This window comes from Drosophila novamexicana, unplaced genomic scaffold (genome assembly GCF_003285875.2).
Source record: "Drosophila novamexicana strain 15010-1031.04,08,12 unplaced genomic scaffold, DnovRS2.1 tig00001711-arrow-arrow-pilon, whole genome shotgun sequence".
Classification (NCBI taxonomy): domain Eukaryota; kingdom Metazoa; phylum Arthropoda; class Insecta; order Diptera; family Drosophilidae; genus Drosophila; species Drosophila novamexicana.
Window position 1 is genome coordinate 142,700 of NW_020824880.1, and position 17,425 is coordinate 160,124.

The 17,425-nt window shown below is 41.8% G+C and overlaps 4 protein-coding genes across 4 annotated transcripts; 2 read left to right on the top strand and 2 right to left on the bottom strand.

Moving 5' to 3' along the window:
* The first annotated feature begins 3,869 nt into the window (after window positions 1–3,869).
* LOC115768215 (N-acetylglucosamine-6-phosphate deacetylase) lies at window positions 3,870–5,548 on the top strand. Its single transcript, XM_030712732.1, has 4 exons — window positions 3,870–4,164; window positions 4,402–4,670; window positions 4,744–5,284; window positions 5,351–5,548. The coding sequence occupies exons 1-4, from the start codon at window positions 3,942–3,944 to the stop codon at window positions 5,536–5,538; spliced, it is 1,221 nt and encodes a 406-aa protein (XP_030568592.1). The 5' UTR covers window positions 3,870–3,941; the 3' UTR covers window positions 5,539–5,548.
* Window positions 5,549–5,588: 40 nt separating this feature from the next.
* Window positions 5,589–8,946, bottom strand: LOC115768216 (ras-related protein Rab-10). Its single transcript, XM_030712733.1, has 4 exons — window positions 8,520–8,946; window positions 7,608–7,807; window positions 7,449–7,538; window positions 5,589–7,346 (listed from the first exon to the last, which is right to left on the bottom strand). Exons 1-4 carry the CDS (start codon window positions 8,644–8,646, stop codon window positions 7,149–7,151), a joined length of 615 nt encoding a protein of 204 aa, XP_030568593.1. The 5' UTR covers window positions 8,647–8,946; the 3' UTR covers window positions 5,589–7,148.
* A 367-nt stretch (window positions 8,947–9,313) lies between these two features.
* Window positions 9,314–12,281, top strand: LOC115768236. Its single transcript, XM_030712761.1, has 2 exons — window positions 9,314–11,095; window positions 11,691–12,281. The coding sequence occupies exons 1-2, from the start codon at window positions 9,377–9,379 to the stop codon at window positions 12,108–12,110; spliced, it is 2,139 nt and encodes a 712-aa protein (XP_030568621.1). The 5' UTR covers window positions 9,314–9,376; the 3' UTR covers window positions 12,111–12,281.
* Window positions 12,282–12,777: 496 nt separating this feature from the next.
* Window positions 12,778–17,203, bottom strand: LOC115768224 (protein obstructor-E). The gene is made up of 4 exons (XM_030712750.1): window positions 16,919–17,203; window positions 13,636–13,851; window positions 13,364–13,558; window positions 12,778–13,296 (listed from the first exon to the last, which is right to left on the bottom strand). Exons 1-4 carry the CDS (start codon window positions 16,968–16,970, stop codon window positions 13,067–13,069), a joined length of 693 nt encoding a protein of 230 aa, XP_030568610.1. The 5' UTR covers window positions 16,971–17,203; the 3' UTR covers window positions 12,778–13,066.
* Between the last annotated feature and the right edge of the window lie 222 nt (window positions 17,204–17,425).

Here is a 17,425-nt window from a genome sequence, read left to right on the forward strand (position 1 = left end):
GCCCAACTGGAGCACTCTTAATTGTCAGTTCAATACATTGGAAATAGATAGATGTTGATTTTCAGATTAATTAAGAAGGTAGCCCGTGTTTTTTAACGTGTAGCTGGCTGCCCCAGGGCTGATCCGGAGGCCACCCGCAAGTTGTTGTTGTTGTTGTTTGTTGCAACAAGAATGCAATAAAACATTTTGCAATGCAATGCGGCACCGCAATCATTTTGCAGTGCAACATGTGGCGGTTGGGATCGCACAAAAGCACCGACAACTAACCAAAATCCGTTACCCAAAAGCTCCGGCAATGCTTCCCCTTCCTCCACACCCCCCCACCCCCGCACTCTCTCTCTTCCAGTTTGTCTAGTCATGCTGAAAAAGTCGTAAATAAATAATATGCATGTACTTGTCCATTGCAACCGGGCGGCAGCAACAATAATAAACACTTGACCCAACCCAGCCGACTTCCGCATACCCTATAGCTTGAATTTCAAAATGACCCAGCTAATGATTAAGGAATAATGAATAATGACCCAGCTAATGAATAATGAATAATGAATAATGAAAAAAGAATAATAAATAATGAACAATTAATAATGAATAGTGAATAATGAGCAATGAATAATGAATAATGAAAAAAGAATAATAAATAATAAATAATAAATAATAAATAATAAATAATAAATAATAAATAATAAATAATAAATAATAAATAATAAATAATAAATAACAAATAACAAATAACAAATAATAAATATAAATAAAAATAATAAATAATAAATAATAAATATAAATAATAAATAATAAATATAAATAATAAATAATAAATAATAAATAATAAATAATAAATAATAAATAAATAATAAATAATAAATAATAAATAATAAATAATAAATAATAAATAATAAATAATAAATAATAAATAATAAATAATAAATAATAAATAATAAATAATAAATAATAAATAATAAATAATAAATAATAAATAATAAATAATAAATAATAAATAATAAATAATAAATAATAAATAATAAATAATAAATAATAAATAATAAATAATAAATAATAAATAATGAAAAATGAATAATGAATAGTGCATAATGAATAATGAATAATGAATAATAAAAATATAATAATAAATAATGAACAATTAATAATGAATAATGAATAATGAGCAATGAATAATGAATAATGAAAAAAGAATAATAAATAATGAATAATTAATAATGAATAATGAGTAATGAATAATGAATAATGAATAATGAATAATGAGTAATGAATAATGAATAATGAATAATGAATAATGAATAATGAATAATGAATAATGAATAATGAATAATGAATAATGAAAAAAGAATAATAAATAATGAAAAATGAGCAATGAGTAATGAATAATGAAAAAAGAATAATAAATAATAAATAAAAATAATAAATAAATAATAAATAATGAATAGTGAATAATGAATTATAAATTATGGATACTAAATTAATGAATGAATACTAATGAATACTAAATAATAATAACAATTGACAGGCTAACGACAAGTGTTGAGAAATATTGCAAAATACGCAAAAATTGAGAAATAATCAGGTGGAAATGCAAATGCATTGCGACATTGCATGCTCTGCCTTATGAGAACTAATTAATTAATTTGAATTTAAACTAGCTGTGGGCTGCGGAGCAGCTGAGCAATTAATAAAAATGTCATGAAAGTTGCAGGTAAATAGAAAAGCGCTGAAACATTGTTTAACTCTGTGGCGCATACCTCACGAGGAGTCCGACAACAAGTATGTGTGGTATTTTTAAAAAATATTTTCTGCTTTATTTAAATTCTTTATTATTTTTTTTTTGTTTCTATGTGCGACTTAACTAATTAAAACTTTATTGCATTTGCTTGTTTTCGGGATTTGCTGAGCATTTTTTTTGCTTGTTGTTGTTCAGTATATTTTTTGCGCTGAATTTGATACCCTAAGCCCACGACAAATCGGTTGAGAGGGTATAATGTGTGCAAGAGTTGGTAGGAAACAGCTCCTATATATATATATTCCCGTTCAGCCGAGTCCATCTAGCTAGCTGTATATTCTCCTATACCATTAGCAGAGCCAGTAAGTCATTCAGTTTAGATATCGGATATGCATAACTCGAGAACTATGCGAGCTACAAAAGCCAAATTTTGGATGTACTCACATGCCCGTCGCACAGTCAAGCCCCAAAATGTTCACAATGATCGCACGATTAACTTGCGAGTTAATTGTGAATGCATTCTGCCATAGAAAGTGTGGATCAGCCGATTGTTTAGGGTATCTGCTCGTCGGGCAAGCAGACTCGTTGTTTTTTTTTCTTCTCATAATTTGTGGGATCAAAGGGTTGCCAATGACAGCATTAGCCCTTTTTTTTTCTTTCAGCTTTGTCTTTTATTCAAACCAATTGCAAATGTTATCAAAGCGTAGCACAGGGGCCGAAGGGGCGGGTGTGGGCAGGGCCTATCAGAGCGTGATTGCAAAGACGGGATAAAACTTGAATGCTTTTAGGCGAGATATTTGGCGAAAAAGCCAGAGTCTCTTCGAGAGTCATTAAGTTTATTAAGTGCCCGATGTGCAGATAACCCAAATGAGTGCATGCCAAATGGAAAGGCAACGCAATTTACGCTTTCAATGCAAGTTATAAGTTGCCCCCCTCCCCACTCCGCACGTCCGTCTCCTGTGCCTACACAAATACCACCTTATGATATCTGCTTGCCCTCCCCTAACCACCCCCGTCCCCTCGCCAGGCAAAGTTTGCCAGCAAAGTACACGAACAAGTGGAAGAGATAACAAACAATGTGCGGCTGCGGTGTCGGGCAAATTGCCACTGCCAGCTGCAAACTTCTCCACGGACCGCAAAGATTACCGCTATCGGTAAGCGAGAGAGGGAAATAGCGAGAACGAGAGAGGAAGAGCGTGAGAGCGCGCGCAGATAACGATAGAGTGCCGTGCCAGCTGCAAACTTCAACACGGACCGCACAGATTATCGGACTATCAGTAAGCGAGAGAGAGAGAGAGCAAAGGAGCAGCACGAAGAGAGAGAGAGAGAGAGAGAGCGCAGAGTGCCATGACCGTATTACATTATTTTCAAGTGCTATAAATATGCTCATTTAATTGTTATCGCTTGTGAAAACAATTGCATTTGTTAGGCGGATCACTTTTAGCTGACCTTATCGCCATAATCCACAAAGAAAACCTATATATAACTGATAAACAGGCGGCTGGCTAAATGTACAGTTCGCCCACCGAAACAAAAAAAAACATGTACAAAAGCATTTCTCTGCATTCAATTGATTTAAATTCAAATTCAAATTCAAATGAAATCGATTGCATTTCGATAATTCACTAACACTTTACAGCCAGCCAAATGCTGCCTGCTGTGACACGGCACACTGAGCTGTCTGACAGTTGCTGTTATCGATAGGCTTGCGTACAGATGTTTATTGAGCTTATGGTATGCTGCTCACAACTGTTGCGCTGCGAATCAAATATAAGCAATAAATAAATTTGTTGAAAACCATTTGATTTAATATTTTACTATAAATATATGTATGTACATAAATAAACAATAAATGTTGAAACCGTTTAGCCAGCAAAAGATTTTGCGTGCGAGCAGCATACTCGCCTGGCTGTCAGCGCCGTCTATTTAACACGGGCGCGCTGCCTGCGGGGAACACTCAAAATTTGGTTGCCGCCAGCGACGCGGGCGTCGTTCAAGTCCGAGTTGTCCGCTATTTTATAATCTTAACAATTTGCATTTTATTATTGTTTGTCGCCTCTAAGAAAAAGCAATTATTTACAGCTTTGTGCTTTTTCGATTTCGTTTTCGTTTTGTTATTTGTATTCGTTTTGGCCTTCATTTGTTTTCATTTTGTGCCTTACCCAATCCACACACACACACAAACACGCACACACACACAGATAACGGCATGTCGCTAAAGTGTAATCCGAAAAGTGTGCGACAGTTAATTCAGTTCACCAATTGCCGTCTGGTGCGCGACCATCGGCTGATCGAGGACGATCTGTGGGTGCGGGACGGCAAGATCATCAATCCGGAGCCCGTGTTCTATGATGAGCGCAGCAAGGCGCATCGTCGCATCGATTGCGGCGGCGCCATTATAGCGCCCGGCTACATAGATTTGCAAATCAACGGTAAACAACAGTTACAGCCGCCGGCTAATTTCACTTTCAATGCGCCATTAACATATGTACATGTATTTTCTGTGCGTTAATCTTATCGCCATTTGCCCCACTGTGCATAAACGAGATTGCAAATCAGATAAACACAGTGCGTTAGAGCGGTGCAGCAATAGACAAAGACAGCGACAGAGACAGGCAATTTTCATGCACGGTTCACGCTCGCTCATTCGCTCTCTCGCTCGCTCTCAGGTGGCTACGGCGTGGACTTCTCGTACGACAAGGAGACTATTGAGGCCGGCGTGAAGAAGGTCGCCACGGGTCTGGTGCAAAACGGCGTCACCTCGTTTTGTCCAACGCTGGTGACGTCACCGACGGACAGCTACCACAGCATATTGCCGCGCATGCCGCAGCACATCGAAGGCGGCGCCGGCATATTGGGCGTGCACGCGGAGGGGCCGTTCATCAATCCGCAAAAGAAGGGCGCACATCCGGAGAACTGCATCCAGACCATTGACAATGTGCGTCCAATTGCTGCTGGCCATGCCACAGTTTCTAATTGGAGCTTTTCATTACACTTGCATCGATTTGTAGGGCCTGGACACGCTGCGCGCCACCTACGGCCAGCTGGAGCGGATCAAGATCATAACGCTGGCGCCGGAGCAGGTGCACGATGCTGGCGTCATCGATCAGCTGGTGGCGACAGGCATCACTGTCGCCCTCGGCCATTCCATGGCCAGCCTGAGCGACGGCGAACGGGCTGTCCAGCATGGCGCCACACTGATCACGCATCTGTTCAATGCCATGCTGCCGTTCCATCATCGTGATCCCGGTCTGGTGGGCCTGCTCGCCTCGGACGCCATACCGCCGGGTCGCACCGTCTATTTTGGCATCATTGCCGACGGCGTGCACACACATCCCGCCGCGCTGCGCATCGCATATCGCACCCATGCCGAGGGCCTTATCTTGGTCACCGATGCCATATCGGCGCTGGGCCTGGAGGATGGAGTCCATCACATTGGCCAGCTGCCGCTGGAGGTGAAGGGCGGCAAGGCATTTATAGCCGGCACCGAGACGCTCTGCGGCAGCATTGCGCCCATGGACGAGTGTGTGCGCATCTTTAAGCGCGCCACAGGTGCGCCCCCAATTCGTTGCTAATTGGCATTCCAATTGGATTCGCATTAATCCCATTCACTTGCAGACTGTACCACGGTATATGCCATTGAGGCGGCCACACTGCATCCCGCGCGCTGTTTGCGCATCGAACGAGAAAAGGGCACACTGGACTTTGGTACGGATGCCGATTTTATACTGCTCGACGATGGCCTCCATGTGCGTTCCACCTGGATAGCGGGCGTTTGTGTGCATCAAGCAACTAGCAATGACTAACCCCAACCCCAACCCAACCCCACCCCCTCCCACTTTACGCAAATTGGCTGTTTGTTGTTGTTGTTTTTTTTATTGGATTAGATGACGCTTTAAATTGTTCTTTATATTTAATCATTAAATCATTTGGTGTGGACAACTACGCTAAATCCATATACATTTACAAATAATAAGTATTACGAAAAAAAATATATATATATATATATATATAGTTTATAGTTATGTATATATGTTTATATATATGGTAGGCGGCGGCGCATTGGCCAAGGCTAAGAAAAGTTCTCATAGACACGCCCCGTTGGCCAATTTGTTTATTTCGCTTTTTCTTTTGCAATCAGCTGTTGTTAACATAATTACATTTAAACATACAATACGATATCATTTTAATATGCAGCTCGTTTCTATGCTCGCGCGTTCTGCTGCTTCTTTCCATTCCCTAACAAAACGGCAATTTTAAGCTAAGCTAACTAACGGTTAAACGCCAAGCAGGTAGCCAAAACAAAAAGAATTTACCAATACATTTGTATGCATGCATGTGTGTGTGTCTGTTGAGTGTGCTTATGCATATGTATATGTATTCAAAAAAAAAAAAAAAAAATTCAAAACATGGTCACATGTTTCGTCAAGTTTTCAGGCTTACGTGCGGCTGCAGCCAGAAAGAGAGAGGTTGTAAAAAACGCGTACATAAATAGTTGGTATATTTTTTAAGTGATTTGTGGTATTTAAGTAATTACCATATACATATACAAATACATTTCAAGTGTATGTGTGTGTGTGTGTGTGTGAGTGAGAGAGTTTAAGTCGCATGTGCGTCCGTTTCAGTTCCGTCTGTTCCACGTTAGCTAAGTAGGGCCCGCATGCCACAAATGCTCGTGACACGCAAAATGCATTTTAAGTTTTTTTTTTTTGTTGTTGTTCCTCAATTTGCAGCTGTTTCGTTTTCCGCTTGGTTCGTTTCCTTGTGCGTTAACTAACGTACGCTGTGTGTTTGTTTGTTGTGTGTATTTTGTTGTTGTTGTTGTAAATTTACTCCAAATAACATTATAAAATATTAAACTTTAGGTAGGTTGTTTCTTGGTTGTTACTGCCATAAGTGTGTATGTATGTGTGTGAGTCTATGTTTATTGCTTTCGGTTACAGTTATTTACTGCAGTCCCGCCCTTTGTGGGGTTATGACACTTGTTAGTTTTGCCCAAAGATGGTTGTTTTTTTTTTTTTGCGCAGCATAGGAAATGTCATTTGTGGGAGGGAGACGGGTCGTGTTGGAGTACCGTTTAAATTGGCATTCCGATTTTTAAATGGTAGGGTTGCCACCCAGTAGAAAACGCATTTTGGTTTTTTGTTTTTTTTTCTTAAGTTTTTTTTTTTGTTCATATAGTAATATTAAAGGACCTATAAAAAAGTTACAAAAAACACACACACACACACACGCACGCACACGCACATTGAAGAAAAGCACTAGGTTCTTGCCAAGATTGTTATATATATGTATATATGTGTATATACATATAGATATATATGTATGTATGTATGTATGTTCTGCATGTATGCATGTATGTATGTAGATCACAAAACCAACCGTGAACGTTAAACTAACAAGTGTCATAACCCCATTACGCACAACACTTGTTGTAGCCCGGCGCCTTGTCGCTATTGGCGCGATCAATGACCACCCTTTCGGGATTCTCGGCCGATTCGCGTCCAGATGTTTTATCCAATATGGCCTCGGCAAGTTCACAAAATGCGCGCTCAATGTTTATATTTGATTTGGCGGATGTTTCCATAAACCGTATACCATGCTCCCGGGCAATCTATGTGGGAGAGCAAATACAGTGAGAGAGAGAGAGAGAGAGGGAGAGTGTGTTGTTATGTGCATGTGTGTGTGTGTGTGAATTGAATTGTAGATAATTTACCGCCTCGCCGCGCTCTTTGCTGACCACTCGCTTGTCCCCCATATCGCACTTATTGCCCAATATCATCTTCTCCACATCCTCATTTGCATGCTACGAAGAAGAAGAATAAATAATTGATGATGACAGAGAGTGCCGCCGGCTGGCCGGCTGGTTGCTTACCTCGTCAATGTTCCGTAACCATTTGACTATGTTCTCGAAACTTTTCTCGTTCGTTATATCATAGACGAGCATTATGCCCATCGCGCCACGGTAGTAGGATGTGGTAATTGTGTGAAATCTCTCCTGGCCGGCAGTGTCCCATATTTGTAATTTAATTTTTTTGCCTCTCAGTTCGACTGTTTTAATTTTGAAATCGATTCCTGCAAGAAGAACCAGATCGTTTAGTAGGATTTGGCTAATTACAGAAATGACGTCACAAATGCGACTTGTTTATCGTTTATCGTGCTGTAGCATGAAGTGTTTGATAACGATTTATTTAGTTGAAACCTGAAGAATGTGTTCCTTTGTATATGAATCACACACATCCATACATACATATATATATATGTATATATGCACATATATATACAGATATGCGTCACAATAATTAATCTAGTTTACCAACACTCAGCACAGTGGTTAACCAGCAACAACAACAACAACAGTTACTAAGTTGAATGCGACTTATGCGGGCTTCGAGTGCAATTCATCAAGTCCAAAGGCTATCGCATCCGGCGCAGTAAAGGCCACAGGGAGCATGTACATACATATGTATGAATAGATGGAGTGCGGGAGGTCGTCAGTGGAGCTTATTAAGACAATGCCACGCCCAAAATGCACAGAGAAGTGTCCGTGTCCTTGTTGTTTTTGGGCGCCGCCTACAACACACATTGGCAATTGACAATGTCTCTTACCAACACACAAACACACACCCAAAGAGCGGCAGCCACTTTGCAGGTACATGCAATACACACACACACACACACACACACACACACACACACACACACACACACACACACACACACACACACAGCACAACACGCATACATACATATGCATTGGTAACTGAAGACTGCGCCATTTGCTTACCTATGGTTGATATAAATGTTGATGTGAATGCATCATCCGAAAAGCGGAATAGTATGCAGGTTTTTCCAACGCCGGAATCGCCAATTAGTAGAAGTTTAAAAAGTAAATCGTATGTTTTCTTTGCCATTTCACGTTACGGCACGCGCACAAACGCACACACACACACACACACACACGCACGCACTCACGCACCCGCACAAACACACTCACACTCGGAGTCACACTCACAGGTTCTGTATAGAACAAAGCAAATACACACACATACACAGTTGAGACAACAATTATATGGGTTTTTCGCTTGTGTTATGGTTGATTTGTTGTTATTGGCGCGCAAGTTAATTGCCAATCAAATATTTGCAGAAATTTTATACGTTTAAGCACTTTATTTTTCTACGCAATGCAATTGTTGCTGTTGGTTTGAGTGTGACCGCAGCGGCAGACACGATTAATACCCATCATATTTATTGGTTCGCTGTTGCAGTTCGCTCTTTGTTTTGCATAAATATCGATATATTTGGTATATATATTATACACACTGCCACATGCAACCCTGCTGGGCACACACGACCTACATCAACTCGTGTTACTTGGGATTACTAAAGCTATGCTTCGCATTGAATTTCAACTCGCCCATCTAGTTTGTTTAATTTAATTGAGGATTGCTTTATTACCAGCTGCTAAATGGATAGACATTTAATGTCATGATTAATCGATATTTCTTTTGCGATATTTTCTGTTCACTACTTTCACCAATATGCCGTTACCCAACACTGAAACCGCTACATACATATAAACAAGGGTACACAATAAATAAATATTAATTGCGATCATTTTTGGTTACAATCTTTGTGGATATTATGGACCTGGACTGGCAAAACAGTCTAACAGAGATCAAGGATCGCGGCCAGTATCTGCTGCACTCTGAGAAATGGGCCGACTGCCGATTTCTGGTGGGCACTCCGCCAAATCAACGCATCATCGCTGGCCACAAGCTGCTCCTGGCGATGGCATCGCCCGTCTTCGAGCGCATGTTCTTTGGCAATCTGCCGGACAAGACGGATCCGATAATAATACCCGATGTGCAGCCGGAGGCATTTGAGGCCATGCTCGAGTATATCTATACGGATCGGATAACCATCGGTTCCTTCGACAAGGCCTGCGAGCTGTGCTACGTGGCAAAGAAATATATGCTGCCACATGTGGTCACACGCTGCACGCACTTCCTCTGGGCCGATCTGAGTCCCAAGAATGCGTGTCGCGCCTACGAGTTTGCCAAGCTGTTCGATGAGCCGCGCCTAATGCAGAGCAGCATGGATCTGATAGCGGCCAATACACGGGAAGTGCTCTCCGATCCCAGTTTCCTGGACATTGAGGTGTCCACGCTAATGGCCATACTGGATCAGCATCGGCTCAACATTGACTCTGAGCTCGATTTGTTCAATTGCCTGCTGAAATTTGCCAGCGAACGCGGCATATTAAATGAGAATGGCAACGACGATATGGCCAGCGGCAGTGGGAACAACAACAAATCGGGCTCGGCCTGCACAGAGCATCCGGACGCGGCGGCCAATGAGATTGTCGAGGAGATCAAAATGGAGCCCGATGTGGCGGCCATGGTGCAGCACATGCATCAGGACGAGGATGTCGATAGCTATAAGCATGTCAGCGAGCAGGCGACAACGGGCAACGGCTCGGCATGCAGCTCGCCGATCCATGCGTCCAGCTCGTGCAGCTCCTCGTCCGCGAATGCCAATGTGAATGCAGCTGTGGCCAACGACGATGTGGTCATCATTGACAGCGATGCCTCCGGCAATGCCAACGATGAGATGAACGCCGCCGAGGCGGCGGCCAATATGATCAATATGATGGATGCACAGCGCACGATCATGGATGGGGCGATGCTGCGCCAGGCTGTCAAGAAGATACGCTTCCTGACCATGACGCCGCAACAGTTTGCCGAGGGACCGGCACGCTCCAAGCTGCTGCAACAGCACGAGGCATTGGCCATACTCATCAAGATCTCCAGTCCCACGCTGAACGATTGCAATATGCCCGAGGGCTTCTGTGTCTCGCGCAGCACGCGCAATTTTTACGAATCTTCGCATCGGCAACGCGAGCTGAACTCCTCGTATCGCCATGCCGCCGGCTGCAGCAGCAGCAGCACAAACAATGCCACAAACGCCGGCTTCCGGCCGGATGCCATAGCGCGCGCCTTTGCCATTCCGCAGCACAATCAGCCGCTCTTCACACGCCAGCGGATCAGTGTGCCGCTCAATCTTGGTGCCGGCGGCATGGATCATGTGCCCATCGGTGCGGGCTTTGGTTTCGTCGACGAGCCGCTCGCCCTGCCCAACAATCCGCCCTCCAATGGCGATGCCTACGAGGGCGCCCCGCCAGCCCCAGCCCCAGCGCCAGCAGCGGCAGCTGCTGTGCCGCCCGGCAACGACAACGAGGTCGCCGTCGCCGTCGCCAGCAACTCGCACCACGACATGACGCGCTCCTATTGCATGCGCTCGATGACACGGCAGTTTGACTATCGCAACACCAGTGTCACCGACTGTGGCGTCACCTTTCAGGTAAGCTTTCGAGCTCCAACCCCTAGAAGGGCTGTGCCCACCTTTAGTTTCCACCCAAGCAGGTGGAAAATGTGGGCAAAAGCAAGGCCAGCAACTTTGCCACTTTCCATCCAAGAGAGTGAAAGTTGTTTAAAAGTACATTTTCATTCATCAAAACAAGTGAAAAATTGGTGGAAAACAAACTCTGTAGATTCCACTCAGAGAAATGAAATTGCTCTTGCTTTAAAAAAAAACAAATAACATGTTCTTTAGAAACATTTTAGATTACACCCAAAAAAAAAAGATAATGAAAAGCTTCACATAAAGTGAAGTTGAAAGAACGGGTGGAAAAATGTTCACTGCAACTTTTTTGTCGATTCCACGCAAAGAAGTGAATTTGGTTAAACTTTTCATAGTTAAAGGCTGAAACAGTTGCTTAAAACTTGATTTTTTTCACCGAAATCTCTGGCAGATTTCACCTAAACAAGAGTGAAAGCTGTGCGGATTTTTTGAGAGTTTTCGATTCACACATGCGCGTGAAACATAGGTGGAATTCGATTAACTTCCTTCATTTTCTTAACAATGTTTGCCGTTCCATTCGCCAATTGCTTTTCAGGTGGACACCAACATTTGGATACTGGGCGTTCAGGTGCCGACGCAGGTGCTTTGCGGCGAACTGATGAATTCGGCGGGCTTTGCCGAGCGCTACACCGAGGTGCTCTATGCGCACATCCAGGATATGCACGGTTCGCGAATCACGTATACGCACTGTACGGCGCGGGTGCGCTACGATTCACATTTGGACATCACATTCGATCGGCCGGTTTACATCTATCGCAATCAAATCTACAAGATCTATGTCGTCTTCAATAAGATGGGCTGGTATCCGATGTACTCGTGCGTTCCGGACATTGTCCGGCAGCGCGTCAAGTTCATGTTCAATGTGGGCAGTCCGACGGAGTCGGTGCGCGACGGCCTCATCTATGCGATCATATTTTCAACGCCGCAGGATCATGCGCGTCATCTGATCGATTGATCGACACAAAGCGATCCATGAATTTCGATGTGATAGACTATTATTATTATACATGCGCTTTTTTTTTTTATTTCGATTTCAACAGTGAACTCTGCCACGGCACGACTTGACGCCTTTATTTTCTTCTTTGTAGAACGCTTTTTTTCTTTATAAATAAATATATATTTCTCGATTTTGAGTTAACGATACGAGTTAAGCTCTTCCCAAGTTTGGGCCTTTTAAAGTTTTTCAGCTCATATCATAGCAAGAAGTTTTCGGACTTTGTTGTCCGAAGATTATGCAATTGTTCGAGTTTATTAAGGTTTTAGGCTTTGATTATTAATATTTTTGCTATTTTGGGGGGGAATTAGGGGAAAAGGTTTTCAGAAAGTAAAGTATTTTTAATCTGTAATATTTACACAAGTTCCCACATCTCAAGTTTCGAGTTAAGCTGGAAAAACCGATTTTTATCGATATTGTCAGCACGTATCGATATCAAATGATAAACATGTACTACATATGCTATAGGAGAATATATGTTTAGGATTTCCAGTCTCAAGACTTTGTATATGTCGAGATTCAAGACATGAAAAAGAAAACAATTTTATCTAATTTTTCAAAAACATTACAATAAATAAATTTCAATTTTATTGCATTTAGTGCTCATTTTGAAAACAACAAAAAAAAAAATTATACAATTGACGATTAACAATATATATTTATATATATTTGAACGAAAAAAAAAAGTAGGAGTGTGTGGAATATTATCGTTAGTTATTGCAATATTTGATGCTAGGAAATGGGTGCAGTGCGAGCGGGACAGACAGAGAGGCCGTGTGCATGAACGAGTGGAAGAGAGAGAGAGAGAGAGAGCACAAGAGAGAGCGAGAGCGAGAGCGCGGCTCAAGCAGCTTTACATGCATATGTACAGTTAAGTTTGTGTGTGTGTGCGATTTCTTTTTGGAGATACGGTCACACTATTTGCCATAGTTGGCACAGCCGCCGCTAGCATATTCGGGCTCCTCGCAGGTGAGCGTGTGCTCATCGAACACCTTGTCCTCGCCGCAGCTAATGAGACGCGGATAGCCCTCGACGCAGGTGATCAATCGATGGCAATCGCCCTGCACGGGAAACCGGGGGAAGGGCCAAAAGCGTGCGGCAACCGAATTGGGATCCACCTTAGTCGGACATTTGAAGCCCACAACAGCTGCAAGCAGAATGCGTATAAACAGTTCGATATGATTTGGTATAAGGCTGGCTGGATCATGTCTCACCCTCGGGATTGCAGTGCTCGAGCAGCTGATCGGGCCAATTGCAGCCATGGATGCGTTCATCGTACGCCAAGCCCGCATCGCAGTCCTGTTCGTGCGGCTCGCCGTGGGCGCACTTGATGTACGTTGTCGAGCACTCCTTGGAGACGGCATACAGTCCAAATTGATATTCGCAGCCAGGCGTCGAAATGGGCGTGGCTGCAAAGGAGAAGCATGGAGTGTGTGTGTGTGTGTGTGTGTGTGTGTGTCAAGCTTTTTTGGAGCGAACTACTCACGATCCCAATGGCGGCCCTTGCAGTCGACCGCCCAGTTGTAGTTGCAATGGTTGTGTACGGCGCCCTTGCCATCGAAGAGCAGGCCGTTCTCGCAGGTCTCCAGGGTGAGGGTGCCGTTGGTGCAGAGGAAGAACTGATCGCAGTTCTCGGTGTGCGCGTAAGCCTGAACGCCATATTTCTCGGGGCATTCGGGTGTGCCGACGGCCAGGCCGTGTCCTGCAATTTAAATTGTTATCGTTATCGTTCGACTTATCGATATCTTAATTGCTATCAATATCTTAGCTGTTATCGATATATTCATTATCCTCATTATTACTATCGACATCAAGATCGTTTTTGCTATTGAGCTACTTTTACTTGTGCTATCGATATTTGCAACTCTAATGTTATCGTTATCGATATTTATTATTATTACTATATTCATTGTTCTCCTTCTTAATACTATCGAAATCGACTTGTGTTATCGATATTTGCAATGCCTATGTTATCGATATTGCTATCTCGATTGTTCTCATTATGATCGAAATCAAGATTCTTTTTGTTATTGCATTATTACTTATTGTATCGATATTTACACCGCTATTGTTATCGTTTATGTTATCTATATTGATTGTTGATTGTCAACCTCCTTGTGACTATCGATATCGATACATTTTTTTTTGCTATTGAGTTCTGTTTGACTTATGTTATCGATATTTGCCACGCTAATGTTATCGTATTTCCTATTGTAAGCGTTGTCGAATTTGGTTTAACCATAGCTTACTTAGTTACTTTACCTATCGATTTCTTTACTTCTTACAGGCAATCGTTAATCTTCGTTGTTGCCACTATCGATATCTGCAATGGACATGTTATTGCCGTGGCTGACAAGAAAGTTATTCCCATTGCTATTTATATCGAAATTCATATTGTTATCGACTTATCGATAACAATATTGTTACGAATTATAAACTTATCGCCCAGTTATGGCTATCGTGATGTTTATCGACTGTTTATTGATATTGTTATCGATATGAATGTTTTCCTGATGCATATTTGCTATCGATAAACCTGTACAATTGACTGTTATCGCCATCGCTGGCGCTGTCTGAGCAATCAGCAATTGCTCGCATCGGGAAATGTCGCCAACGTTGTTTTCCCAACCATTTCAATGCCCATTATTTAACACGAAACGCGCACTTCCTTCCGTCCCACAACTGGCAAGCGACACAACATCTAACTGGTTTCTCTTAGTGTAATTGTGTGTGTGTGTGTGTGTGTGAGAGAGTGTAAATGTAACTGTCAGTGCAAGTGATGTGCGCTGTCGTCGTCGGCTTTCGAGCATCTTCTCACGTCTAGCGCCGGCGATGATGTAACCTGGGACCCAAAGGCACGGCCCGGCCCGGCCTGGCCCGGCTCGTCTTGGCTAACAGGTTGAACGTATTATGCATATATGTATGTGCTTAACTCTGTCAAAGATTTCCGGTAGTTACTTTCCCGAAACTTATCGATTAAAATTGAGCAGAAGCATAAAAAACAAAATACAAGACATTTTGCGCAAACACAAATTCGCGTTTCGATTTGTGTAAAGATATTTTAAGCTCGTTTTTTGTTTGATTAAAAATCAATTCAAGCTTTGGTCGAAAACTCGTTGGGCCGCCAGCCTTTGTGTGTGTGTGTGTGTGTGTGTGTGTGTTAGATCGAAATCCTATATGTGATTGCCTTTGATTATCAACTGGTTTGACGGGCCAAGTTCTGCTTTGATTTTGATAGCATTTAAGTGTTTGGCATTTTGACTTAATTTAAAGCATCCGATTGTCTGTATTTAAATAATGCACGCATACACTGAGCAAAATATATGAGCTGCAACGCAAGACAACACAAGTAAACCGACAATTTGCTGAGCTCCAAGTCGACCAAAAGTGCGCAAAATACACTGCTAAAAACTGCGAGAATTTGATGTGAATGTTATGCAAAAGTAGGAATATATAGAGATCCTATATTTGAAGAGAGTTTAGAGAAAGGCGTACAGTAGAGTTCTAACTAAGAATTCTAACTGACAAATTTTCAATTTAACTTGAAGATTTGACACGTAGATTTCTTTATATGAGACAAACTTCATTTTCTGATATCTTAATAGATTTCATTTATATTTAAATTTCATCAAAAATTTGGAATAATTGCATATATATTTCTCTTCATTCACATTTGTATTTCAACGAGAATTTTGAATAACAACACATTTCTCTCAGTGTACTTAGCTACACTCATACACACAAATATTGACTAAAAAAATAACAGTTAGAAAGTATTTTAAAAGTTTTTTTTTAGCGAATTCAGCTTGACTTGGCTAGCGTCAGGTTTTAAGATTCAGACCAACATATTTTTCTCAGTGTAAAATGCAAAAGTACATTAAACTAACAATTATAGCTTGAGCTTGACTTGTTTACAAGAACTATCGAAACTTCCGCAACTGTCATGAATTTGTTTGTCAGTGTAGACGTACTGAAAGCTGCACTTTAAGGAGCATTTCTTTCAGTGTACATGACTTTATTCAACAAACAAAGGCCGAGCTTAGCTAATTTCACTTTTAAATTAAATATATATATTATATAATTATATATAGTATTTAATATTTAACCATTTATAGCTTGAGCTTGGCTTAGTCTGCGCCCATTTTTCTCAGTGTACAGCAAATAACTCGCAATCAGGCTGACTCAACAAAAGCAAAAGTAATAATAATGTTAATAACAAATGTACTCGATCTGCATGCCAAATGAGTTGACAGTTACTTTAGCAGCAGCTGCTAAAGGGGAGTGGGAGGGGGAGCGGGAAGGGGGAAGGGGGGCTTCAGGGTTAAACGTCGCGAGCTGCTGCTGCGGCTAATTGGAGCAGAAACAAATCTTTGGTCTAGCCTTCGAGTCGAGCAGACCAGATCGATAGATAGATACCTGCTTGGCTGGGCATTTAAACTGGATTTCTGATGTCTAGCGCGAGAACAAATAAAAAAAAATAATAAAAAATAAAACAACAATGAAAATTGAAGGGGGTTGGCTGCCGCGCATTTGAAATTCAATTCAATATTCAATGCGATTGCGATTGGAATTTGGTTTATTTTTTTTTATTATTATTTATTTTTTTGAAAGTAAAAGCTCAAAACAGACACAACCAAGCCCAGAGCCAGAGCCAGAGCCGGGGCCCAGCGACACGCAATGGAAGGTTGCGCTAATGCCAATACGAATTGCCGCAATTCCAATAAGAGCTTGCGCATGCACAAATTACAAACAAAATGGCTGCCACTTACCGTACGCAATCAGTGCCAGGATCAGGACGCAGCTCAATTGCACGCTTCTCATTTTGCGGCGAATTCAAAATTAACTAACGGATATGCTAACAAAAACAACAACAACAACAACGGCAACAACAACAACAACTAGAATGGCCAGAGCAAAAATGGCAAGCAGACGGGGGCACAAAAAAAAAATGAATTTAAATATAAAAACAAAAATAACAACAACAATGGCAACGTTGGGCGACGTTTCAATTTGAATTCAACAGCGCGACACTTAAATTTCCGCTGCACGTTTTAACGGTTACGCGTTCCAAACTCAACTGAAAAGATTTATACCGCGCTCAAGAAGAAGAAGAAGAAGCAGCAGAAGTAACAACAACAGCAGCAGCAGCAGCGACGTTGACGGCGACAGAAACAAAAGTTTTGCAAAGCTTTTTGTATTTGTTTTGTTTTTGGCTTTTGGCTTTTGCGCGCGTTTCGTATTTGAATTATGTGGCAGGACTAGGGGTGGGGGGTAGG

Coding starts and splice junctions, on each gene's coding strand:
- LOC115768215 (XM_030712732.1), top strand. CDS start 3,942: ATGTCGCTAAAGTGTAATCCGAAAAGTGTGCGACAGTTAATTCAGTTC. Junction 4,165..4,401: donor CATAGATTTGCAAATCAACG/GTAAACAACAGT, acceptor GCTCGCTCTCAG/GTGGCTACGGCGTGGACTTC. Junction 5,285..5,350: donor CATCTTTAAGCGCGCCACAG/GTGCGCCCCCAA, acceptor ATTCACTTGCAG/ACTGTACCACGGTATATGCC.
- LOC115768224 (XM_030712750.1), bottom strand. CDS start 16,970: ATGAGAAGCGTGCAATTGAGCTGCGTCCTGATCCTGGCACTGATTGCG. Junction 13,852..16,918: donor CCTGGCACTGATTGCGTACG/GTAAGTGGCAGC, acceptor TTTAAATTGCAG/GACACGGCCTGGCCGTCGGC. Junction 13,297..13,363: donor CGAGCACTGCAATCCCGAGG/GTGAGACATGAT, acceptor TTCTGCTTGCAG/CTGTTGTGGGCTTCAAATGT.
- LOC115768236 (XM_030712761.1), top strand. CDS start 9,377: ATGGACCTGGACTGGCAAAACAGTCTAACAGAGATCAAGGATCGCGGC. Junction 11,096..11,690: donor ACTGTGGCGTCACCTTTCAG/GTAAGCTTTCGA, acceptor ATTGCTTTTCAG/GTGGACACCAACATTTGGAT.
- LOC115768216 (XM_030712733.1), bottom strand. CDS start 8,646: ATGGCAAAGAAAACATACGATTTACTTTTTAAACTTCTACTAATTGGC. Junction 7,808..8,519: donor AACATTTATATCAACCATAG/GTAAGCAAATGG, acceptor TTCTTCTTGCAG/GAATCGATTTCAAAATTAAA. Junction 7,347..7,448: donor GCAAAGAGCGCGGCGAGGCG/GTAAATTATCTA, acceptor TCTCCCACATAG/ATTGCCCGGGAGCATGGTAT.